Source organism: Oratosquilla oratoria, chromosome 15 (genome assembly GCF_046742065.1).
Source record: "Oratosquilla oratoria isolate Oo_2021 chromosome 15, ASM4674206v1, whole genome shotgun sequence".
Taxonomy (NCBI): Eukaryota; Metazoa; Arthropoda; class Malacostraca; order Stomatopoda; family Squillidae; genus Oratosquilla; species Oratosquilla oratoria.
The window spans coordinates 25,301,280-25,328,258 of NC_134791.1; the positions used below are offsets into that span (position 1 = coordinate 25,301,280).

Consider the following 26,979-nt stretch of genomic DNA (forward strand, 5'->3'; position numbering starts at 1 on the left):
TAAAGTTCACGTTGTTAAATGTAATGTCTGGACATATCTGATATATTTCCTCATCACATGTTTATGTGTGTGTTGTATGGAAGGATGACGTCTGCAAAATATAAAACGATTTTTGTTACTGTGGAATGGCTTGTACATTTCTGTGTTGCGTGTTTCCACTAACCACTTATAAGGGGCTCAAGTACTTGTGATCGTTGATAAGCAATTCTATTTAGCTTCTAAGGTCACCTGTATTCAGCAAAGGGTTGATTGTGTTGCGAAACTTGTAACCAAGTCTTGTGTTGGTATGTGTGACCTCGCACATCAGTGTAACATCAGGCGTTGATGAAGAGCGTACGCCAGGAGGCGCGAAGCTGCTTCAGAAGCTGTCACCTTTGCCCCGTGAGCTTTGGGGACTACTGGAGTAGGTAATAGATAGTCACTGCTGAGTATCGGAGAGAATTACGGGACTTGAACCTACAACTAAGTGCATACGAGACCAGCGCGCTTCTGATCACGCCACTAGCGTACTATACTCAAAAGAACCTGTTAAATTCAATAAAGTCGTCGGGGGCTGTTGAGAATCATATTAATAAATATGCAGTAATATGATGCAGACGAGTAATACTGACCAGACTTCTTTAATGTGAATTTCTATTTACAGATGGTACAAAGTTCACGTTGGAAGCCATTTGTTATCAGTACTTCGCTTCGGTATGCAAGTAATTACGAGGACGGAAACGTGTTTTGAACACTTCATTAAACAAGTTCAATCGTAACAAAGAACTGGAAGTCTAAATTAGTTGTGTCTATTTAATGTATTCTTTGTAACAACAGAATTTGTATATATTAAAAGAGATAAGTGGCTTCATATTTGTTTTTCTTAAAGAACTGCTACATGGATAGTATTTTTTTTTTCTTTGTTGCTCTTAGTCCAAAACGAGAAAAAAATGTGTCTGCAAGCGATAAATCGCAATGTTTGTTTTAAGAAGATCCTTCAAAAGGAGTGTTTAGAAAGTGTTTACCTCGAGCAAAGGTTTTACAATATGTACTTGAAAGGGAAGACTAATTGTATTTTAAAAGACTCAAGTACCACTCGAAGAGTTTAGATTCCCCTAATCAGGCAAAGCTATAAAAACCTTTCTAAAACATCATCAACGGGGAAAAGTTTGGTAGTTATTTTCGAGAATACTAAGTATAAAGGTGCTGAGCAAACGCCAAGAATCGCCTAGCTACGGCCGAAGCTATCACCTTTGCCATATGCGATTGGACCATTAGGGCAAATAATAGTTACTGCAGGGAATCAGAGAACGTTGGAGACTCGAACCCACAACTAGGGAGATACGAGACTCGCACTGTGTGTATGTGTGTATATATATATATATATATATATATATATTGGTCAACGGCTCGTGGGCGTGTGTAGATATACAATCGCATGTACACGTACGTATATGTACACAATTATGTATACATCTTTATTACCTATGTAAACATCCAGTATTAAATGTATAAATATATAACAAAATTAATTGTAATTATATATGTGTTCCAAGGACTTTTGTCCAATATAAATTATGTAAACTATTTTGGAACCACCAGTCCGGTTCACTCGCCAAATCGTCGTGACAGGTCACAGGGCGCCGGGGCGGTAGTATTCATTCTGGCTCCCTGTCAAGCAGACCTTGTCTTTTTGTTTTGTTACAAGCCCACCGGCTTCGCCGGCCCTGCTCCGCAGGGGGCTTTTGCGCTTCGCGCAAGAACTCAAGGGTCTAAAAGAACCCAATTGTCTAAATGATTTCTAAAGATCTAATGGTTCTCAAAGATTTCGAGGATCTTGAAGCTCTCAGCGATCTAAAGACCTTAGGCTCTATCGATCTCAAGGATCTAAAAGATCTCAAGGATTTAGAAGATCTCAGGATCCAAAAGATCTCAAGCATCTAAAAGATTTCAGGGATCTAAAAGATCTTAAGAATCTAAAATATCTAGACGATCTAAAAGATCTCAAGCATCTAAAAGATTTCAGGGATCTAAAAGATCTCAAGAATCTAAAAGATCTAGAGGATCTAAAATATCTCAAGAGTCTAAAAGGGGTGTCCCGCTTTTCGTAGTGTGCGCGACCGAAACGGGAAACGAATCAAAAACGGGTCAAGGTTTAAAAATTATATTATTGATAATGATATGTGATCAGTGTTCAGTGAAATTTAATATATGTTTATTTTCGTAAATATAATTTTCATTGTTCCTGTCACATATTATGGTGGCAGCGAAATTGTAAAAACTTTGTGAAAGACTATATAGTTTTACGAACAAAAAGACAAATTTGAAAAACTTAAAGGCCGGCCTAGTTCGATGTGCGTGTGTTTTCTGTTTGTCGTGTTTTTCCCTACCTTTTTAATTTCAGGGATACAGTTTTTCAATTAATGTGACAGTCCTTCGTCAACTAAATTAACAGTGGAAAAACTATAAACTTCTAGTCCCTGCTGTTAATGGTGAATCCGACGGACAAGCTGCCGGCGACCTGCTCCTGTGTAATAGCCGTAGCTAACAATCTACGCCCCATCGGACCCCCAGTGAATCATCCAGCAGATTCAACACTAGTCACGTCGCCTAGACCACCTAGTAACCTGGATGGTTATCTATAAGGTTCAAACCCATGTGCAAGGTTCCGAGTAGCCTTTCGCTCTAAAAGCTATATTGCTACCTCTTATTTTCCCAACATTCCATGTTAACTTGTTGTAAAATTAATATTGTATTAATAGTACTTAATTGTTCTTTACATTTGATAAACAATTTTCATTTTTACATACAATTTTCTTACGGGTGTGGCTGGTGGCTTAAAAAAATATTTCTTTTAGACTGTTGTACACAGCGTTCTCCATCATGGCTCAGGCAACACGTTCCAAGGCCAATGAGCCATCTGATTCAACATCTGATTCAACTTCTGATCAACTTGCAACATCCCAGGTAACACAAATACCCGTATTAAATCTCATCCATCAGAAACCTGCCATACAGACTTTCGATGGAAATGATTCTTCTTATACAGCATCTCTCTTTATTCGTATGTGCGAGGATGCTATTATATCATCCAACATTACCACGGATAAGGAACGTATCTCGTTCATACGCTCCCAGATTACCCCCAATTCATTAGCCTCTGAAATGCTGTCAGCTAGCTGTCTCAACCCCATTGAACTTAACCATGATTACAATAAATTCAAAACAAATTTCCTTCAATTGTATGGGGACACAGGTAGAGAAGAAGGATTTCAATGGTGTTTCAAGCTGGCAGAGCAGCTAACTGTGAGTCACGGAACGTTAAATTTCATGCGCTCACAGGCAAAATCTAGCACCTTTGTTACCGAAGCCATAGCCAGTTTGAAACAATTACAATGGATAGAAAATGACAACATTTCAGTGGCCAGATTTCAACTTGTCTTAGAATATTTATTATTTATGTTATTTCTAACTCCACACGAGCGTAGAATCGCTTCTTCCTTAGATTATACAAAGGATGAAACTCTCCTTCATTATGCAACAAGGCTTTCTAAGAAATTAAAAGAAATGCCACGTCTTGCTACATTAGCCCAAGTAGTCCACAACCAACAATCTTCTGAAGTACATTCTCTACCTTCACCCCCAAGTTCTAACATGTTTTCAACACACTCTCAGAGTATCTCTTCTTCTGAAGATTCTATCATGTCATGTGCATACTGTCACAAACAAGGACATACTTATAACCGTTGTTTCCTTCGTAAGCGTCATGAACGCCAATCTACAAAATTTTCTCCCTTAGACTCTCACAGACCCTCCCCTCCCCAAATGCAGCACAATTCACGGAAACCAAGAAATTCCTATACGCCCCTTTCTCACCTTCCTCAGGATCTCTCACAAATGTCCCTACAACACCTTCCTAAAGACTGTCTTGTCCATGGATCCTGTGGTCACACTTCAGAACAATGCTTCAGGATCAAGAAACTTAGAGCAGATACTGTTGCCTCTGCCCCTACTCAGTCCCATTTTCAACAGCGCCTATATCCAAATCCCAAAACGTAACAATGACTCCTCTGAAAGTTCTCCCCTTAACAGCTACTAGTTCTTCACTTCTTACTTTCCAGTGCTACATGCGTAAATCACCTCTTTCAGTAGTCATAGACACTGGAGCAGAAATTAGCATCATGAGCCACACTACATACAATATTATCAAAGAGCTTTATCGAGTTCCACTTTCTCCTTCTTGTGACACGATACAAACTGTCCAAGGCTCTATATTACCTATTCATGGCACAGCTACTATTCCTCTCAAATTTTCTACTTCTACCAAGGTTATTTCTGTTGATTTTGTGGTGGTTTCCAACTTTGCTCTCAAATGTGATTGCCTTTTAGGTTTGGATACTCTAGCAAAGTACAACATAAACATATCCCCTCAACAGCGTAAGGTGAGGTTAGAGAACACAATTCTTATGGCAACGGACAACCCTGTCTCCATATGTGTTTCACCCGCCTACGTTCAGTCTAAACAGTTATCAACTTTTTCAACTAGTGACTCTTCACAGCTATCGTGCAAAGTTCCAGCACCCTTAAATTCTTCAAAACTTTCCTGTGCAGCTGTTGTTATTGGTGATCATCACATAAAACCCTCTACTGCCATAAGGATTCCAGTGCAAATTTCAGATGCTCCAATTGGCTCTGATGTCCTTTCTCAACCTAACTCTGTGCGTCTCAAACGTCTCGCACTAGAAGGTACTCTATCCACTGTTGGTCAGGATCATACCACTATTGCATTAGTTACTAATGTCACTGGTGTTCCCTTTACACTCTCTGCTGGTATTAACCTTGGATCTTTTGAAATTGTCGAGGTCGACACCTTTCAGAATTCTCCTCCTATTATAGCAGCTGCCGTTCAATCCACTAATGTTACAAATGGCAATTCTCATCTAGCTTCTCAATATGCAACGTATGTAGGACATACTGACTTTCCAGAAGTAACACCACGTCTTCTTGAATTACTAGTAGCAAAGCGGCAGGCTTTAGCCCTGCCTGGTGAACCATTAGGTGTTACAGATCGTGTTACCCATAGGATTGATCTTAAACCGGGAACACGTCCAGTTTATGTACCCTCTTACAGGTTGCCCCATTCTCGTCGTCTCATCGCACAATCTTTAGTCGACGAACTTTTGAAAGAATGTGTCATTACAGAATCCCATTCTGAATGGAATTCTCCGCTCCTTCTTGTACCCAAGAAGGATGGATCATTTCGTCCTGTGATAGACTACAGAAAGGTAAATGACGTTACTGTCCCTGACCATTACCCTCTGCCTGTGTTAAGTGATCTGCTACAATCCATCGGTTCAGGTAACACTGTGTTTACCACCTTAGATTTAAAAGCAGGTTTCTGGCAGATACCCTTAGAAGAACAGTCACGTAAAGTGACAGCCTTCTCAACTCCATCAGGCCACTACGAATGGCTCCGTTGTCCAATGGGTTTGCGAAATGCTCCATTGACCTGCCAACGTCTTGTCAACTCTATCTTTTATGGTCTCATAGGTGATGGTCTCTTTATTTATCTAGACGACCTCATCCTAGTCTCTAAGGATATAGAAAACCATTTCCAAAAGTTGTCCTTAGTATTGCAAAGGTTTGCTGAAGCAGGACTCAAACTTAACCTTCCCAAATGTTCCTTCTTCAAAGCAAGCATTCAATTTCTAGGTCATGTAGTTGACAAAAATGGTATCCATACCACAGATGAAAAGGTTAGAGCTGTTAAAAACTTCCCTACACCTAAGACTGTTGAACAGGTACGTTCCTTCCTAGGGTTAGCAGGATATTACCGTGCCTTTGTAAAGGACTTTGCTTCCATAGCATCTCCACTCACACGCCTCCTTAAGAAGGATGCTTCCTTCAAGTGGCAGGAAGAACACCAAAACAGTTTTGACTCCTTAAAACATGCTCTTACTAATGCACCTGTACTAGCTTTTCCTGACTATAGTCTACCTTTTATTATTTGTACAGATGCTTCTGGCTCAGGTGTTGGTGCTGTGCTTATGCAGCAAATTGATGGTCGACATTCACATGTCATAGCCTATGCCAGCCGAAAACTCAATTCTGCTGAGTCCCGCTATTCGGCAACTCATTTAGAAGCTTTAGCAGTTGTATGGTCATTACGACATTTTCGTGATATCGTCTTTGGATATCCAATTACCATTTACACAGACCATATGGCTGTCACACAACTGTTCAAAGGCAAAAATCTTTCAGGCCGCCTAGCCAGATGGTTTCTAACCATAGAAGAATTTAATCCAGTAATGAAACATATCCAAGGCAAAGCAAATCATGTTGCCGATGCTCTTTCACGACAATTACCAATTGCTGCTATTCAAAGAGTACATAATTTTAACTTACGAGAATTGGCAGAAGCTCAACATCAGGACCCTGTATGGTCTGCTGTTATATATGCCTTGGAATCGGGTGATAACAGCCACCTGAAGATACCTGTACCATTATCACAATTTTCACTTGAGGACAACGTTCTTACTCGTAAAGTGAAAGTGTATGAGCAAGATGTTACACAACTAGTGATTCCTGAGTCACTAGTTCCTATAGTTTTATCTCTTGTTCATGATTGCCCTCAAGCTGGCCACCCAGGCCGTGACAAAAGCCTGGCTATGGCTCGCAAGAAATATTACTGGCCCAAGATGCGCCTCGACATTACCACTCATGTTGCCAAGTGTAAGTCTTGTGCTTTGAACAAAGGCTACACGCAAACTGCCCCTATCTTAGAGTATCCTATTCCGTCTCGTCCTTTCGAGACAATAGCAATAGATCTTCTACAACTACCCTGTAGTACTCAAGGCTCTATGTATGTTCTAGTATGCGTAGATCACTTCAGCCGTTTTGTGATTTTGGCTCCTTTACGTAGTAAATCTGCTCCAGCTGTTGCCCATGCTTTGGTAACGCATGTTTTCTGTCCTTACACTACCCCTTCAGTGTTACTCAGTGACAATGGCACTGAGTTTAAGAATGAAATAATGGCCAAAATTTGCCAGCAGTATAACATCAAACAAACCTTCATTACTGCTTATCACCCTTCCTCTAATGGGCTGGTTGAGAGGACCAACAAAAAGATTCTTGACGTCCTGAGGCATTTCTATAGTGACTTACAGGAGTCATGGGAAGATTGGCTTCCCCATGTTGGTGCCTGTATTAACAGCACCATAAATGAATCTACAGGTAAGACCCCTCATTACATAATTTATGGTTCTGAGAAAAGGTTTCCATATGATCTTTTACATAATACACAATGCCCAGTTTATAATATTGAAGATTACGCGCAGGTACAATGCAAAATTCTTCAATCAATCTATGCTTCTGTACGAGACAAGTTGCAAGTCTCTCGTTCACAAATGGTTCAAAAGCACCAGACCAAAGCCACACCTGTATCCCTCAAAGTAGGCGATACAGTGTTTAAATTACAACCTGAGCGAAAAAGCAAGCTCGCACATAAATTTTCAGGCCCTTTTCTTGTAACCCAGAAGTTGCACCAGAACAAATACATAATTTTTGACCCTTCACGTAACTTGTCGGAAACGGTACATCCTGACAACTTGAAGAAAACCAAGGTGGCTATACCTACATTTGCTGTACCACCTCCTGGGCCCAATTCTGTACAACCTGCCCATACTTACAATTTAAGATCCACAGGCCCTGTGCCTTAGCTGTATGAAAACAATGTAAATTAAGATGCTTTAAGCATTGTTTGTATTGTTTACCATTTCTTGTATCCAATTCTTATGTGTCTTTGTATCTCTATTTTTGTATTTTTGTAAACTTATGTATCTTTGTATTGTGTATGTCCCGGACGTCCGGCAATTGCATTAATTTTTACTGGCGCCAGTTAATTAATTTCTTATTTTGTGTATTGTGTTTGTGTTATTTTCCCTGTGTGATATCCTATGTACAGTTACTCTATTTTGTATAGTATGTTTTGTTTTGTTCTATTAATTTACTTGTTTAAATTTTATGTACAGTTTTGTAATTCCGAGTTAAATAATTTTCATATGTAATGTGTTTAAAGTATGTGTTTCTCTGGCCATGCCCAAAATTGTATTGTATTCTTGTTCCTCAATGAGGACATTTCGAGGTGTGGCCGAGCGATATATTGGTCAACGGCTCGTGGGCGTGTGTAGATATACAATCGCATGTACACGTACGTATATGTACACAATTATGTATACATCTTTATTACCTATGTAAACATCCAGTATTAAATGTATAAATATATAACAAAATTAATTGTAATTATATATATGTGTTCCAAGGACTTTTGTCCAATATAAATTATGTAAACTATTTTGGAACCACCAGTCCGGTTCACTCGCCAAATCGTCGTGACAGGTCACAGGGCGCCGGGGCGGTAGTATTCATTCTGGCTCCCTGTCAAGCAGACCTTGTCTTTTTGTTTTGATATGTGATCAGTGTTCAGTGAAATTTAATATATGTTTATTTTCGTAAATATAATTTTCATTGTTCCTGTCACATATATATATATATATATATATATATATATATATATATATATATAAACCACAATTCACTTTCATTCTAAACCATCAACATCGAGAGGCTCGAGGAGGCATACATGCAGAAATTGAAACGTGGTACAGCCAAGAATTAAAGTGAATTGTGGCTGATAAATGTATATCTGTTCACTGGGACCCAGTGTTGCGCGCACACACAACTATTATATATATATAATATATATATATATATATATATATATATATATATATATAAACTTTTAAACCTGGGTATAGTGGAAGAATTCTTACAGAGGAACATTATAATTACACCACTAGTATACTGAGGGTTGTTGATATTTGGCGTCGCCTTGTACTCAGACTCGAGATTAATCCTCATTATATATCACTGACGTCTACTTTCTCCAACTGTGCCTACTGGTTAATGCCATTCATCTTAATCCTAAATTTAATATTTCTAATAATCTAAATACTGACATATAAAAATGTGTTCACCGATGATGAAGACTTAATATTCATGCAGAATTAATCAAGATTTTACTTCCATGGAGAGCGAGAGATTACAATGTTAATGTATATCACTAAACAAGGAAAGCTCTATTATAAAATCATTTTCATGGAATCGTTGGTGTGTGAGAATTGAATGCTGATATCTCAGGAACTGCACGTCTTCCAGGCTCGTCAGAAATTACTATTTAAAAAAAAAAAAAAAAAAAAAAAAAAAAAAAAAAAAAAAAAAAAAAATCTTCAAGTAACAAATTACGACCTCGATTGAACATACTATGCTAAAGACATCTTTAATGAATTATTCTCAAGATGTACAGTAAGTCACGAATGTACATGTGGTTGTGTTTGTCAAAAATACTCCATGATATACATATCCAAGACTTCAAATCTGTGTTAATGTAACTTGCATATGTTAAATCACGTACACTGATTATATAAATTTCTTAGGATCATGTATGCTCCATGCACCTGTTAAGTAGTATTGATGAAGTATATTTCTATCAAAGTCAAGAGCATTCCTATGTTGCACGCACGCACACGCGCACGTACATACGCGTGCCGCGCGCGCGCACATACACACACACACACACACACTTAGAGAGAGAGGGGGGAGGGGAGAGAAGAGGGGAGGAGAGGGAGAGGAGGGAAGAGAGGTGGGAGAGGGAGGAGAGGGAGAGAGAGAGAGGGAGAGAGAGGGGGAGGGAGAGAGAGGGGGAGAGGGGGAGGGAGGGGGGAGAGGGGGAGGGAGGGAGAGGGGGAGAGGGGGGAGGGAAAGAAAGAGGGGAAGATGGGGGTGGGAGGGAGATGGAGAGGGGGAGGGGGGGAGAGGGGGAGGGAGGGAGAGGGAGGAGGGAGGGGGGAGGGAGAGAGAACACGGAACTAATAGAAACTGTTGGGGGTGGATGGTGAGAGCCTATAAGAAGGAATACTGATTTGTTAACCAAATAATCTTCACATTTTTTCATTCAAACAACAAGGAAAAGAGACATGTGCTGGGTAAAACATGTTTAAGATTATAAGATCATGTCATTTGGACAAATGATGTACACACACACGAAACATGTAGTTGTTTATGTTTGTCCGTTCACGTCATCTCATCGTCCATTGTAATTATTTTCCTCAGTCACTCGAAGCAAATTTTTATTTTCATTTTTTTTCTCTTGGGGAAAAATAATAGAAGCTGATTTAAAAGAACAGAAATGAAGAGTTTCTCACTAAAATGTCCAACCGCTTATGTTAAAAGATTTCGATACACACGCACATACATACATACACACACACACATGCATGCATACACAAACACACACACACATGCATGTACACACACACACACGCATGCACGCACACACACACGCATGCATGCACACACACACGATTACAACACTTTACAAGTTCCTACTAAGGTATTGTAATCTTTGCTGACATGCCTACAAAGAGCTACCCTTTTCTTTCCCCTTTTTAAACATACAAATCGCATCCCCTTCCCCTTTATACACTGTTAACCTCCCATAATTCCATCCCGAAAATTATAATAAATTATTTCAGAGTTACAGATTTATCATGGATAATTGAGTGGGAAACCATTGCGTTCCTCTGAGTCGCTCTTAATCCCCATTTGTCCAGAGCGGCATCCTTTCTTTCTCTTCGTATCCAGCCAGAGCTGTCATCTTCGTGGCGCCCCCTACGTAGTAAATGGATTAACACCTTCATTCCTAAGGCTATCACTCGACTGAATCACAATGATCTGTCGGTAGCCAGGGTATCATTAAAACGCACCTCGAGATTCATTTGGTTTATTTGGAAGGTTTTAGCACCCAGGACCCGTGGCTGACAGAGAACTGATTAAAATTGTCTTTCGATAGTCGAATATGTTTTTTCGTTTTACTTGCCGATCTAGTGGGGAGAGCCATCGTGGCCAATATACATATACATATGCATATTCATATATATACATACACACACACATGCATATATACATACTCATATACATGCATACATACGTACATTCATACATATATATACACATACACACACACATTACATATATATACACACACACACAAACATTACATTTATATACACACAAACATTACATATATATACACACATACACACACACATTACATATATATACACACATACACACACACATTACATATATATACACACATACACACACACATTACATATATATATATATATATATATATATATATATATATATATACGTGTGTGTGTGTGTACATAATTACATTTACATATTTATATACACATATACGTACATACATGCATATATATATGCATATAAATACATGCATACTTATATACACATATACATACATGCATACTTATATACACATACATATACATGCATATACATATACATACATACATTTACAAATTGTGCACGTTTTCCATTTCATTCAAGCTATCATTAATTTGGTAGGAACTGCCGACTAAAGTCCACCACACACACAAACCTAAACACACAAACACAAGCGCGCGCACACACACACACACACACACACACATATACAAAATAAACGAAAAATGTCAACAAAATATTTATTTTTCTTGAAGAAGAGAAGATTTTTGGAAACGAATATCTCGAGTCTAAGAATGTGTAAACAACACGAGATAAAATAAATCACACAAAAATTCATCTAATGTGTAAAGAAAGATTTGCATAATGAGACAGCCCCACAAACAAGTCTGTCAAAAAGAACACGTCACTAAAATAAAAATGCAGTAAACCAATCAATACCGAGTATAGATACTTCAAATTTTTTATTAAATTAAAAATAAATATAAAACATTCGTCCATGCCAAAAATTAAAACCTAAAATTACCTCTACCTGCACGGAATATTACACCAATGTTAATGAATAGCAATGGAAAACAAATACAAAAAAGAATCCAAACAAATGAATAATAGATACATAGAGGAATGAATAGATAAATGAATAAATGAGAAAATAAATAAATGAAGAAATAAACAAATAAACTAAAATGGATAGACAAATATAAAAAAAATAAACAAGCAAATAAACTAAAATAGGTAAATAAAGGAATAAACAAATAAATGAATTGTTTAATAAATGAAAAATAGATAAATCAATAAATGTAAATATAAATATATATAAATAAATAACTTATTAATAAACAAATAAAGAACATTAAGATAAATAAACAAATAAATAAATTAAAAAAAAGCAAGTAGATAAATAAATTAATATAAACACGGTAATTTCAATAACGATTTATATAAAAAAAAATCAATTGAAGATAGATTGGTCTACTCAGCTTTATAATGTATTAGAGCGATGCATCACAAAACTACCTAGTAATGCACCAATATCTATAGTAAGTTACTGTTTTGATTTTTTCTATTCAGACTTTACTCAGTAATAAAATTTCCAAAAGAAAAAGAAAACAAAAATCTAAAAATGCTTAATTTAGAAAAAAAAAATATATCAGCATTACTTTTTTATACATTTTCCAACAATACCCATTTGAGAGCCGTCATCATCAAGCTTGTTATTACCATCTCGAACAAGCACAAGAACCAAGAGGACAAGTATTAACAACCAGCACCTCGTTAGCAACAACAGTGGCAACAACTAGGTACGCTCCTAACAACTCCAAACGAAGAACAATAAGCACCGAGCACCTGCTGGTCGACGCCTCCTCCTGGTAATCGCTGAAGCCAACACCCCGCGATCGATAAGACACAAACACGAAAGAAAGAAAGGAGAAAAAAAAAAAAAAAAAAAAAAAGGGAGAAATTTTAAATTAAATAGGGAAAATGCGACAGCATGCAGAAGAGAAAAAAACATGATGACATTAAAATTAAAGAGAAAAAAGGCGACAGTATGCAGACCCACAATGGTTAAGAAATATTAATCTGTAATTACCTGCAGAGATTCTTTGACTCTTAATTTTGAAGCTGTTGGTAATGGACCCAGCCAGTTCCATAGATATTCTTTAGGAAAAGGGTTAGAATATCGCGATAAGTGAATGTGAAGCTGGGTCAATGACAGAACCAATAGAAATGATTAGGGGAGGAGTCTTCTTTTGTCTGTTATGCAAAAGAAGGGGAGAAGCCTACACCAGGAGACGCGTAGCTGCGGCCAAAGCCGTCACCTTTGCCCTACTATGTTCTTGGACTGTTGGGTCGGAGAAGAGTGCGGGATTCGAACCCTTAACTACTTAACTAAGGTGATGCAATACCAGCACGCTTCCAATAGTGCCATCAGCGCACAAATATGTATTAAAAAAAAAAAAAAAAAAAAAAAAAAAAAAAAAATTAAAAAGTCGGTAAAAACCCTTGGTACACATGGTTCAACGACTTAAAGCCAAAGACTTTAACGTATGAATGAAGGTTAGGATATTGTTGCAATTTGTGGAGAGAGACGGTGGGGACATGATCCTCTCCAACGCCCATCTTGAACAACAACTACATGCAGGATCCCACTATTGAACCCACGTAGAGAATATAACTCTAAGGTTCCATGTCCGATGCAAGAACGGGAACCTGAGGCAGAAGTCGAGGCATTCCTGGAATGAAGGGTGGAGACCTCTAGTGTCGAGGTCAAATGAGAAACAGTCTCTCTTCTGATAATTAAGAGATTATCTACGGGATCCCTCCCATGCAACCCCTCCACCTTCGTCTGCATGACCATTTCTGTCCACCCACTCCTTCTTTGGCTTAGAGTTCCTCCGATACTTCCTCCTCTTTCCATTCCTTCCTCTTGTACCAATTGCTACTACTCTTTTAACTGCTCCTGTTTTTTCTACACCTATTCCTCTTCCTTCTCATCTTCTTCTTCTTCCACTTTTTCCTTTTTAGCTCTTCAAACTCTTCCTGATCCTTCTCTTCCTCTTCCTTCTCATCTTCTTCTTCTTCCACTTTTTCCTTTTTAGCTCTTCAAACTCTTCCTGATCCTTCTCTTCCTCTTCCTTTTCCACTTACTTCTCCTCCTTCTCTTCTTTCTCCTCTTTCTTCTCCTCCTCCTCCTCTTCCAGTATTGTTTATAACCTCATCAACCTTTAAACCATTTTATCGAAAGACGATTCTTTTATTATGATTGACACCTCACAGTTTCTGTGAACTGTATGGTTCCTCTTAGGTATAAACGAGATACGTTTTTGACCATTTTTTTTTTTTTTTTTTTGCCGACCCTTCCTCTACCCTCTTATTTTCTTATCATTAATACCTAAAATAGTACTTCCATATATCTTCTTTGTCACTGTGTTCTGTACCTTTATATCATCTTTCCATTCTCTTCTTCCTTCCTCCATTCTACTCGTGTAACTTAATCAACTCAACTTCCTTACTCCACATACTCCCTCTTTACCTCTCTTGCCCTTCTTCCACACGCTCTCTTTCTCCTTGTCTCATCCTCCTCTTTTTCCCTCCACTATTTAATTGATTTAATCTCCTTCCCTACCTCCATCCTCTTTGTCATCTACTTATAATCTATTTCTTTTTCTCTCTTCAATAATAGCACTATTACTTTTCTGATTAAAGTGCGCTTGTGGTGTAGTCGGAAGCGTGATGGTCACGAGTTTGCTTACCTATGTCTGTTACCTGCGTTAACAGCGTAACCGCACAAGGCAAAGGTAACCGCAGCTACGCGCCTCCTGGCGTAGGCTCCTCACTGACTTTTATCTCCAAAAGCTTTCTAAATGTCTATCGTTGAATACTACCGCCTTTGCTAAACTTCCAGTATCTCTGAAACCACTACCTTTTCTTCCTCCTCCATTCCATTGATAAACTTAACAAATGATCAAATACAGTACTCTATGCACTTTGGTACACATTTTTTATTTCTTTGCGACAAAAGCTGGATTATATCACCGAGTTAGTAATTGGTTTTTGTCGGTTGATGTTCTTACCTCCGATTCCTATCACGTTCTTCGCTGTGCAATAAATCCTTCGGTTATTTGTCAACAGGGAATCAATAGTATCTCCTATAGGTTTTATGGGATTTAATCTTGGACTACCCTATCATCTTCCTCTCATTCACCCCCTTTCTCCCATAAATCCCCCCATCTACCATCGCCCCTTTATACACCTTTAACCCCTCGACCACCCCTTGAGACTCTTTAGACAGATTTACGTTGTGTACCGTGGTTCGGGCTTCATCCTGCCGGATGGTTCAAACGGCGTCTTCCTTAGTCCAAGACAACCTAACATTAGGGACCTCCGCCTAACCACTTTCAGGTCGCCTCCCTTCCTCACCATCCTTATCTCACCACCAACACACCTCACCACCAACAACACCAGCTTTCACAGCCACCACCCTCACCGCCATCACTTTCACCACCACCACCTCTCACCATACTCACCACCATGTTCATCACCAGCACTTTCACCACCATCACCACCACCGCCCTCACCACAACCACCCTCACCCTTACCACCACCACCCTCACCATCACTTTCACCACCACCAACACTCACCACCATGTTCATCACCACCGCTTTCACCGCCCTCACCACCACCGCCCTCACCACAACCACCTTCACCCTCACCACCACCCTCACCAATACCACCACCTTCACCACTATTACCTTATCCTTTCTCCACCACCTGCTCTTCACTTTCAGAGCTAATCCTTCACCTCCCCAACCTCCTCCTCCTCCTTTCTCACTTCCTCTTTCTATTCTCTCCCACTTCCACCTTCTCCTCGTCTCCTATCTCTTCCTCCTCCTCTCCCACCTTCTCCTCCTCCTTCTCTTATACCTCTTCATCTCCCTCCCAACATTCTTACCTTCTCATTCTCCCACTCCTCCCATTTCCAACTCCTCCTCTCCCACCTTCTCCTCCCTTCTCCCACTTCCTCCCTCTACCCAGACTACCTCTCCCTCTCAACTACCCTCCCTCCCCATTCATATTCTTCCCTCCTCTTTCTTCCTCTTCCTCCTCCCCCTCCTCCTCGCCCCATCACCCTTGTCCGAACGTGCCTTCCCATACGGTACTCACGAGAGCCTTCCTTGGCCAGCTTTCACCGGTCCTAGGTTGGACTGCGGGAGGCAAAGGAATCCCACCACTCCTTCCCCCTCACTCTCCCTCCCCCACTCCTCCCCACACTATCTCTCCCCACTCCCTCCCTCCACTTCCTCCCCCTACTCCTCCCTCACTCCCTCCCCCACTCCTCACTAGCTCCCTCTCCCACTATCTCTCCCCACTCCACTCCCTCCCTCCCTCTTTACTCCCTCCCCCACTCCTTCCTAGCCCCCTCTCCCACTATCTCTCCCCCCTCCCTCCCTCCAATCCCTCCCCCTACTCCTCCCTCACTTCCTCTTTACTCCCTCCCCCACTCCTTCCCAGCTCCCTATCCCACTATCTATCCCCACTCCTTCCCTCACTCCCTCTTTACTCCCTCCCCCACTCCTCTCCAGCTCCCTCTCCCCACTCCTTCCCCCCTCCCTCCCTCCACTCCTCCCTCACTCCCTCTTTACTCCCTCCCCCACTCCTCCCCAGCTCCCTCTCCCCACTCCTTCCCCCCTCCCTCCCTCTTTACTCCCTTCCCCACTCCTCCCCAGCTCCCTCTCCCCACTCCTCCCCAACTCCTTCCCCCCTCCCTCCCTCTTTACTCCCTTCTCCAGTCCTCCCCAGCTCCCTCTCCCACTATCTCTCCCCACTCCGTCCCCCCTCCCTCCCCTACTCCTCCCTCACTCCCTCTTTACTCCCTCCGCAGCTCCTTCTCCCACTATCCCCACTCCGTCCCCCCTCCCTCCCCTACTCCTCCCCAGCTCCCTCTTCCACTATCTCTCCCCACTCCGTCCCCCCTCCCTCCCCCTACTCCTCCCTCACTCCCTCTTTACTCACTCCCCCATTCCTCCCTAGCTCCCTCTCCCCACTACTCCTCCCCATTCCTTCACTCCACTCTCTCTCCCCACTCCATCCTTACTCACTCCCCCACTCCCTCTCCCCATTCCTTCACTCCACTCCCTCTCCCCACTCCATCCTTACTCACTCCCCCACTCCCCAGCTCCCTCTCCCCACTACTCCCCCACTCCCATACTCCCTCTCTCCACTACTCCTCCCCATTCCCTCACCCCACTCCATCCTTCACAAACGCCTCCATCATCTCCACCCTCAGCCTCAGATTCACTATCGATGTTCTCCACATATTCGCTAAACTGCTCTAGATTCTCCCAACCTCATCGTGTATCTAGAAGGACGATCGGTAAAAATACACTAATTAAGTTCATTAGCCAGGATCGACTTGGTCTAAGTAGCTGCCAAACTGCTTTTGTTTTTAATGAACCCTGGTACACCGACTCGCTCCCAAGTACAGAAACACATTAACCCGAGGCGACAATGCACACAAATCCTGTGGGACATGGCAAAGCCGAGGAGGAAGCTCCCATTTTCTTTTGTGATCATCTCTTCTCATGGACCCCATTTTTTTTTTTTTTCTTTTTTTTTTTTTTCTTACTCTCAGTTGAATATATTTTTGTTATGTCCTTCCGTAATTAACGGTGAACCAATAATACAATATTTCGTCTATTTTCTTAAGAAATGCATAAAAAAAAAAAAAAAAGATAGAGTGGTGGGTAATGTTTTGGACACCTGACGTTGAATCATCACCGAAAAAATAGGCATTTTTTTCAACTTCAAAAGATTCCCTCTGAACTCTTACATTTTTTTTCGAATGACCCTCAACCTCTCAACGTCAACCATATCCACCATTAATCATGCTTCTCCCATACCAGACTTCCATCAATAAACTTTCTGCAATGAAGCCTACCCAGACTTCTCCCCACATGTCTGCCATAGTGACCTTCAACACACCATATTAACCTCAAACCTCAAGTAACCTTTAACCTCACCTCCAACCCCTTCTTAACCTCCTTCAAGGACCTTCAGCGTTCCGCCACGGACCTGGACAGTCAACCTTCAACCTCTCGTTCCTCGATACGTTCAATCACTCCTTAACCCCCTACTCCCCCCCCCCCACTCCCACCCCCAAACCTCTCACCTCTGGCCTCAGTGATGTTCCCTCTTTTCCTCATTTATATACGACTTTTCCTCATTTGTATGATTTTTTTTCCCTGATCGATCTTCCAGCTCTCGTCTCTCCTTCTTCCTTAATCTCCCTTTCTTATGTTTATTACTTTTTTACACTCTCCAATCCAGCTGTTTTCTCCCGTTTCACGTTCCTTACCTTCCACTTTCTCTCCTTTTCCAGTTTCACGAAGTTTTACGAATCTTCACACTTCGTCACGTAGTCCGAGACTCTTCCCCCAAAGGCGAGATATCGTTCTCGTCTTACACGCAAAACACCGCTTCCTTTGCAGATCTAATCATCAATTCCTTCTTTGTCTTACATCCCAGACTCCATCCCTCACGCAGTTCGAAGATCCTCTCTTCCCCAAGAAAGCTCTCGGTCGACCATGCTCTCTCACTCCTCCCACACACAAAAAAATCAATTCTTTCCAAATTACCCAATTAAACCACTGCACAAAGTAATCACCCATTCCATACAAAAAAATTACCACTCCTTGAACGCGGTATATGAATCACCTTTCACCCATAGACAAATTACCCATTTTTCTTACAAGACTTTTCACAGACCACGATTTCATCATTATCCTGAGCCTTCCACGCTTTCCACTAAAAACAAATTACAAAGACCTTCACGTCGGTAAACCACAATTGCCTGACTGTAAGTACAAAATTAGTTCCCCTATACATAAACTATCGATCCCCGCCGACATGAAATCATTTTTCACACCCACGCACACCCTCACCTTCCTCCCGCAAGTAAGCCACCTCAAGATGGGGGCATCAGCACATAATTATTTATTCTTTTCCGTACCCAAGTCTCAGCCTCCATCTTCTCCCACAGAAAAGAAAGGCTTAAAACAGCAAGCATACTGAGTGACGAAAGGTGTTTTTTTTTTTTTTTTTTTTTTTTTTGACGAAAGAGGGTCATGACTGAAGCGTTCGGTGTTCTTCTAACCTACTGACTGTTCCGTTTATCAATTACGCAGCTTTACAGTGGAGATCTCCCCCCCTTTGCAGATGGTCCAGGCAACGCGAGTACAGGAAAAGAACACTAGATGTTATCTGGTCGCTATGCAGGTCTTAAAGATTTTTCGTAACTGATGGATATTTATGGATTAAAACCCATCATTACGTAATCGTCTCTTCCCCATCATTATACAGCTATCTATCCTAGCCTTGTGATTACAAGGTAGATAGCTTTGAAAGTAATATCTTGCTGAACTAATATCAACCAGGGACGGACGTCCCGGCTCTGGGAGAGGCGAGATGGTAGGCTTTAAATGGCGAGCCTTAAAAGGTCAAAATGAAGATAATATCTCTTATCTGATCGAAGGGAGCTTAGATTGATCCGATCGATGTTGAAGAACAACAGAAAGATCTCAGATATTCATTCCCCGACACCGAATAATGCATGCCGAGTTTTGTCGGACTTCGAAAAATCCGTTTCTTCTTCTTTAGTAGATTTTTTTTTTTTTTTTTTTTTTTTTTTTGGCTAATACGCATGCGCACCAAAGTGACATAAAAGAAAATCTTCATTCTCCGACACCATGATAAAAAAGGGGAAAAAGTTGAGGGAAAAAATCGGATCATTACATTGGCTTGTTAGTCTCTTAAACTGTTTTATCAGCCAATTGATTAAGCACCCCGCTGACAATGTTGACAGCCAAAGCACTGCTGGGCCCATTGGCCATCACTCACGTATACCGGATCAGCATCAAATAAGTACATTGAACGATACTGGCAGCTCGACGAAAACACCGAACAAATTCTTCACCGATACTTTACCTTCAAAGTGACTAATTAGATTAACTAAGTCGACCCGTCGGTCGGTCCTTTCACGTTACCTCCCCTTGTGGTTCCGGTACAATCTTCTTTGCATACTTCTCAACGACCCCCGCCATTTACCCCCCCCCACTCCACTCCCCACCCCAAACTCCTCCATTCACTTGTACCCAATCCCCCCCACTCTCCCTCCATCCCCTTTCCTCCCCCACTCGCTGGCATCAACTTCCCTTCACCCATTAAATTCTCATAATTCTTCCTCTATCTCACCCTCAATGCGCCTCCACTTTCAACCTCCACTTCCCGGTCTCTCTCTCTTCCACGAGACTGAGATTGGGTTCGGCAGGTTCAACCCAAAAATGATCGAGAAACGTACACAGATGGGGTCTAATCATTAGCAGATTGTAAAACAAGTCCAAGTCTCACTTTGCAATTATATCACATAAGTGATGTTGTCGAAACGGTTCTATGACTTACAGGACACAATGAATGAAATAGGTTGAAAAACTAACAAATGAAATAAATGAGATAGGAAAAAATAAGATATAAGGGTGAAATTTCCTTCGATATATTAAACATAGGAAGAAGAAAATTAACTTGAAACGGTTTCTTTGCATGGATTTGTATATACCAATATTTGATATATAAGCACACTTGTTTATACATACATACATACAAGTATATATATATATATATATATATATATATATATATATGTGTGTGTGTGTGTGTGTGTGTGTGTGTGTGTGTGTGTGTGTGTGTGTATGTATGTACGTGTGTGTGCATGTGTATGTGTGCATGTGTGCGTGTGTGTGTGTGTGTGTCTGTATTATGGGCATATATGTGTATGTGCACGTATATGTATTCATCCACACACACACATTATATATATATATATATATATATATATATATATATATATACACATACATATTTATACATTTTTCTTTCTTGATTTCTTTCTCTTGCTGGGAGGGACAGCTTTAGCCATACAATGAAAATATCTTTACGCTTTCTGTCAGATCCTAAATCACCACTTGTTAGATTTGTCTTGATGCTGCCAACAATCCCATGATAAAAACGAGTTGCTTGTAACCATTTTTTATATACTGTTCCCAGACGCTCTGGATGCCATCTTCCCAATCTCCTGTCTAACAAATTATTCCTTGGCTTTGGCTTTGTCTGTAAAATATTTTCTTAAGATTAAAAGCATATGATTGAGGGTCTCGGATTCATGATTTAAAGCTTTGCTCTATTTTCTTAAAAAAGTAGTGTAGTGGGAAATTGAAGTAGTAAGGGTCCAAAGATGGGAACCTGGATGTGGTGGTCGTGTGAAGATAACTTCTTCATATCCTGTGAAGGCTTTGAACATCTGTAGATTCAGATGGATATCCTATAGAATTGATATTAATTCATTATAATCAGTACCGAGAACAATGACCACAATGATACAAGGGCTTAAAAAATTACCTTACGAAGATAGGCTTAGACACCTTAACTTACACACTCTGGAAAGACGAAAAGAAATGACAGGTAGTAAGGGACATTAGACTGTCAAGTGTAGGCCTTATGGTCTCCTGCAGTTTCCTCCATTATCATGTTCTTGTGTTCCTGTTTGGCCTCTGAATTGCCCAAAGATCCAGTTATACTATGTTTTACTACATTTTCTCCATTTTATCTCACAAGGAGACCTGTCGACGAGTGCCTTCTCCAGGTTCTTCTCCTTTTCTCCAACTGCAAGCAAGCCGGTGACACAAGTAAAAAGGAACCCACACTAGAATTAGGCTGACATCAATACAACGTTTCTTCCTGGTGAGATCTGCGATAGGACCAGAGGGCCATTGTTGATTATTGTGTGGATGTAAACATCCAGTTAAACACTAAACACACCTCTGATCATACATACATAAATATACATATACACGGGAGGTAGCCAAAAAACAGACATAGAAATCATTCCCACCCATCTCATCCTCTACATACTTCCCTCCCCTCCATTTAATCATACTTATTAAAATAGCTATTATTTTATTCCTAGACGAGTGATGCTGCAAACATCAATATTATCAATGCTTCCCCCCGAAAAAAAGAATAAATAAATAAACAAATAAATAAATATACAAATATAACAGACGTGGTCCTTTTTTACACACAAATGATGGCGATGGACTGGCTTTGTGCGCTTGTGTGTGTTGTCTGAATAACGCACCAGGCGAGCCTAACAGGGGCAAACGCGTGATATCGCTCACACTTGAAGCAAGAACATTAACCCTGAGCCATCCAGAGCTCCTTTGCCCACACGAATCTTACTGAGTTTACAGTTTTTCATCATTACTTAAAATTTCACTTTAAAGTGTATATTTTGCAAGATTGTAATTGCAAGACTGAATTAATCTCTGGCTTCCACTAAATCTCTACTAAATTCACACGAAGACTATTATCTGTTATTGAATCCACATCATTTGCATTACCTGTTATCTGCTCGCTTATCAAATACCTCATAACCTGGACTAGAATTACTGTCTATTTACTCTGGTGCTAAAGCAAATAATGCAGTTGACAGGATACACCCTTATCTTACTCCGGACGTGTTCAGGGAGTCGTCAACACTTATGAAAGATTTTGGTTTATGAAGTGTTGTAATCTTCATAGGTTTAATGACGCGTACCTGAAAGTAGCGGCCATGGGAATATTGCAGAGAAGTTAATCTTTTTACAGAAAATGCCCCCCCCATAAAAAATGGACCCTCTATGGGAAATTTACCCCCTATGGAAAATTGACCCCCATGCAAAATTGATCCCCATGCAAAATTGACCCCCATGAAATATTGACCCCTATAAAAAAAATTACCCCCATTAAAATGGACCCCTCTATGGGAAATGGACCCCCTACTCAAAATACTAGATTTTTTTCTATTCATAAACAGATAACACATCAACACTTATCAATGAATATTGTTTACTGAAATACCTAACCTGAACTAATGACAACGAATTCCATATTTTAGTGAGGGTCATTTTCTATAGGAAGCTCTAATTTCAGGGGATTTATATTCCCTTTTACACCGTCAACATCCTTGTCTCCATCTAGGATCAGAATCTAAAGAGTCCGACATTTGAACTCCGGAGCAAGCCGAAGACCTGTTCCTCTATCAACTTCGACGGTATTTTCCTCGACCTATTCACACACGGAGATCTGTTTACTGACAAGTAAACCCATCCTTCTACTACAGAAAGTAAACCATAATAGTTTCCTCAAATTCTACTCGGTGGAAAACCCACAGCCCCACGGTAACTTTTGGCAATCCTTGGACCCTTCCAAAGATTTCTTTGGGAAAAAACTTTGGATTGCTCTATGTGTTGTATTAGTGCGAGACTCCCTCTATACCACAGGATGGAAGTGGTAGGAAAGAGAAGAGCAGTCACCGGTTGTGAAAAGGTTTAATAGAATAAAGTTTTTAAGTCGAGACTAAAAGAGTTATTGGGCCGAGTCCGTGGACCGAGTGTCAGACACTCAGGGTTTCACCTCATGACAAAGTTGAGGGGATTGACGTGGTTCCGCAATGGGCAGCCAGGATTCTTACGTCTTTCGCATGGAATTACTCTCACACTGATTAAGTTTCCTATTCTCTGTTTATCATCAACTTCATTTGATACCATATTATAAATACATGAATGCATATACGCACGCACGCACACACATATATGTTTATATAGTATATCTATATACATGTGCGTGTGTGTGTTCGTATGTGTGTGTTCGTGTGTGTGTGTTCGTGTGTGTGTGTGTGCGCACGTGTGTGTGTGTGGACGTGTGTGTGTGTGCACGTGTGTGTATGTGTGCTTGTGTGTGTGTATATAGGAATACCATTTCCGTAATAAATCTAATACGAGTAGAATTCCAAAAGCCAAAATATATCTCCTATATCTACGCACACACACGTACACACGAATGCTTGTGCATGCGTGCATGTGTCTACGTGTCTATGCACGCGCGTGTTTGTGCCCTTGTGATTGTGAGCGTGCATGTGATCGTTTGTTTATGCGCATGTGCATGTTTCCGCGTGCGCGTGTCCGCATGTTTGTTTCTGTATGCGTGCGTGGGTGTGGGCGTGCGTGTGTGGGCGTGTATGCTGGCGCATTCGTACGAGTCAATTTATTACCTGAACAAGGTTTATTCTGCGGGTATTAGATATAACACACACGCATACAAACGCACGCACCCGCACACACGCACACACATACATACACACACACACAAACAAATACAGAAACACGCACACTCACTTTGATTCCGTCCATCACAATTTTCATAATCATGTACTTGTTTTGTAATCGTTCTCATTCACTGTATTCTTCTTTTTAAGAAATTATATTCGTTCTGAAACCAACACTTTCACCTTTTACCCCCGAAAAAGTATTCAAGAGTGTAGCAAGAAAATTGCAAAGTGTATCTGGAAGGCTCGTTAAGTTTCTAATAGGCATGAAATTGGACTACACAGTTCTTAATAAGCAAACAGGAATGCGTCTGGATGCAAAATACGAGACATAAAATCGTAAACACCAAAGGCGAATTGACGCTTTGCGATCCGATTTTCTTCTTCTTCTTTCTTGGATCTGCATTTGAAAGTAATCTCCTTATTATATTCATATTGTACGAGAGCAAGTGTGCTCGGTGTCTGTTACATTGTGGGTCAGAAACATTGTTGCCCGGGAACGTTGGAATACCATCAACCAAGCACGTACACTTGTTTATGCACAAAACTAGACTACATGTTTACATACTTGAACGCGGATATTTTTGCATTAATGTACAAACTTTCTTTGTTAGTTCACTACGATTCTATGCTTATAAAAAGAAAAAAAACATAAGTTGTTGGACATACAGACACTTACATGTATTTTTTTTTGCGGCAGTGCTCTAAAATATATTTGTATCCAGATACTAAGTAGAACATTTTATGTTGCAAATGTTAATCTCTTCCTTGCCGCAGCCTTTGAAGTAATCTGAGATAGCAGGATTTCTCACTGAGCTGAATGTTTAAACAGTTTTAAAGTAAACACCTAAAGACAAAGTGATATATCCTCCTTATCTTAAAAACTATGTTAAGATATAACAATGGTACCTATTAATTTTGAAAATGAGAAACTAAGTCTTGTTTCACATACATCGACTTTTCGCCGTGCATCGTCCACGACACGACGTCGTGCTAATAACCATGGATGGCTATGGACACTTTCACACGACATGGCCACGACCACAGACATGTTTATTTGAGAGTACGACGTCGTGCTGTGGCCGGCGCACGGCGAAAAGTCGATACATGTGAAACGCGCCTAGTATGTGTCTATGTAACAGCAGAGGCAGAAAACGAGTCTGTTGAGTGATATGTAGCATGTCTATACTCAGCCTCAAACTCAATATTTATTTTGAAAATGGCTACTGACATTTGAGATCGAAGTCTTTACTGAATGTATAACGTTTTGACTTTATGTTTGAAAAAAGTTTAACCAAGCAAAAATATGCATATTGTGTAGTTATCCTCAAATGTGTTTACCAATACTGTAGTTTTTCAATATCTTGTCAAAATGCGTATCCTACAACTGTTTTACATGATTCTGGTTTTCACCATCATCTGATCCATTGTACCAATTGGCAAATTTGCTCAGATTCCAGAATTAAAAAAAAAAAAAAAAAAAAAAAAAAAAATCTTCGTGGCATCTCATAGGCAGCAAAAGAACCCATCTGTACAAATCAATTTCACGCTGTGCGACACTTTTTTTTTATTATTCCGCCTGGATCCAGACTTTATTTATCTAATTATTTTATTTATCTACTTATTTTATCTTTTATTTATTTATTTCATTTATTTATTTTTTATACTCCACTGAAGCACAGGGTCCCTGGTTTACGCCTCGCTTCCCTGATCAGCGAACTCCGCTATGAATCAGAACCGGCATCTGCTGGCGGAGTGAAGGACGGTCAGGCACGAACTGCCTAGTGTAGGCCTTATGGTCTCTTGCAGTCTCCTTCTCCTTCATTCTTATGTTATGTTAACTGGCATCCTACCCTACCGCTTGCTCCCGAGACCTAAAGCGTCGTTGATACGGGACTAGTTTAGTAGACGCTAGTGCTAGCGATATATAAACTACCCCTCTACTTGTCCAAGGCCAACGGAAAGTTAATAAACTCATCTCCAAACTATCCTTGTGTCAACTCCTACTTGCCGGGTAAGTTAACGATAACACTAGCGGCTACTAAACTAGTGCCGTGTCATCACGGTTAAACACACACGTTCCTCTACAAGACATGGCCCTATGCTATTTACCAAGGAACCATCCTTGTCATAATTTTTGTACTCCATGCTGTAACTATACCAAATGGGTTTATTCAGCCAAGAAGAGGACCCCGATCTGACTCTGGTGTTACTCGATCGAGACCCATACATATCCGGGATTAATGGCAAGATAATATATATAATAATATATAATATAATATATAATAATATATACATACATATACCAAAGACTTTTTCCCCCTGCACGGGGTGGGTAGCCTGTGGTGGGGGAAGAGAATGCTACCACCAAGTCTTTCCACTTGAGTCGTAAAAGGCGACGGGGATGGGATTAGGAGTCCTACTACCTATAGCCCCAAAAGGGGACATTCCTAATAATATATAATATACAATATATGATATATAATATATGATATATAACATATAATAATATAATATATAATATTCTTTGCCATAACAAAACTAATTAAACAAGTCCAGAACAGATGGTCTAAATATGATGAAAAATAAAGTAACACGAAAAAAGACAAGCGCATAGAAATGTTTCAATATCCATCAAAAAAACTAACCCATACATGTTAGATGCAACACTTTTAGGACATGTCGAGGACATGAAATTGGACTAATATGAGCGATTAATGCGCGGGCATTAGATGACAAAGACGATGATGAAATAATGAAATTTGGCAGAAACTAGTCCGGGAAGCACTGATCTTCAGCCAGTCCCAAATGATAGATCACAAAGTCTCAAATCAAAAATCCAGCAGTTCTTTCAGAACTGACATCAATCGATTCATGATAGGTCGTGTGTTGATACCTATCATACAATAATCTTGTCGTGAAGAACATGAAC

At 40.3% G+C, this 26,979-nt stretch overlaps 2 protein-coding genes across 4 annotated transcripts in view; one reads left to right on the top strand and one right to left on the bottom strand.

Annotated features, from left to right (window-relative positions):
* LOC143033019 (uncharacterized) overlaps positions 1–26,979 on the bottom strand; it is a 787,267-nt gene that overhangs the window by 638,231 nt on the left and 122,057 nt on the right. The gene's annotated exons all lie outside the window — the stretch shown is intronic.
* Positions 2,182–4,231, top strand: LOC143033018 (uncharacterized). Its single transcript, XM_076198215.1, has 2 exons — positions 2,182–2,625; positions 2,838–4,231. Exon 2 carries the CDS (start codon positions 2,863–2,865, stop codon positions 4,036–4,038), a length of 1,176 nt encoding a protein of 391 aa, XP_076054330.1. The 5' UTR covers positions 2,182–2,625; positions 2,838–2,862; the 3' UTR covers positions 4,039–4,231.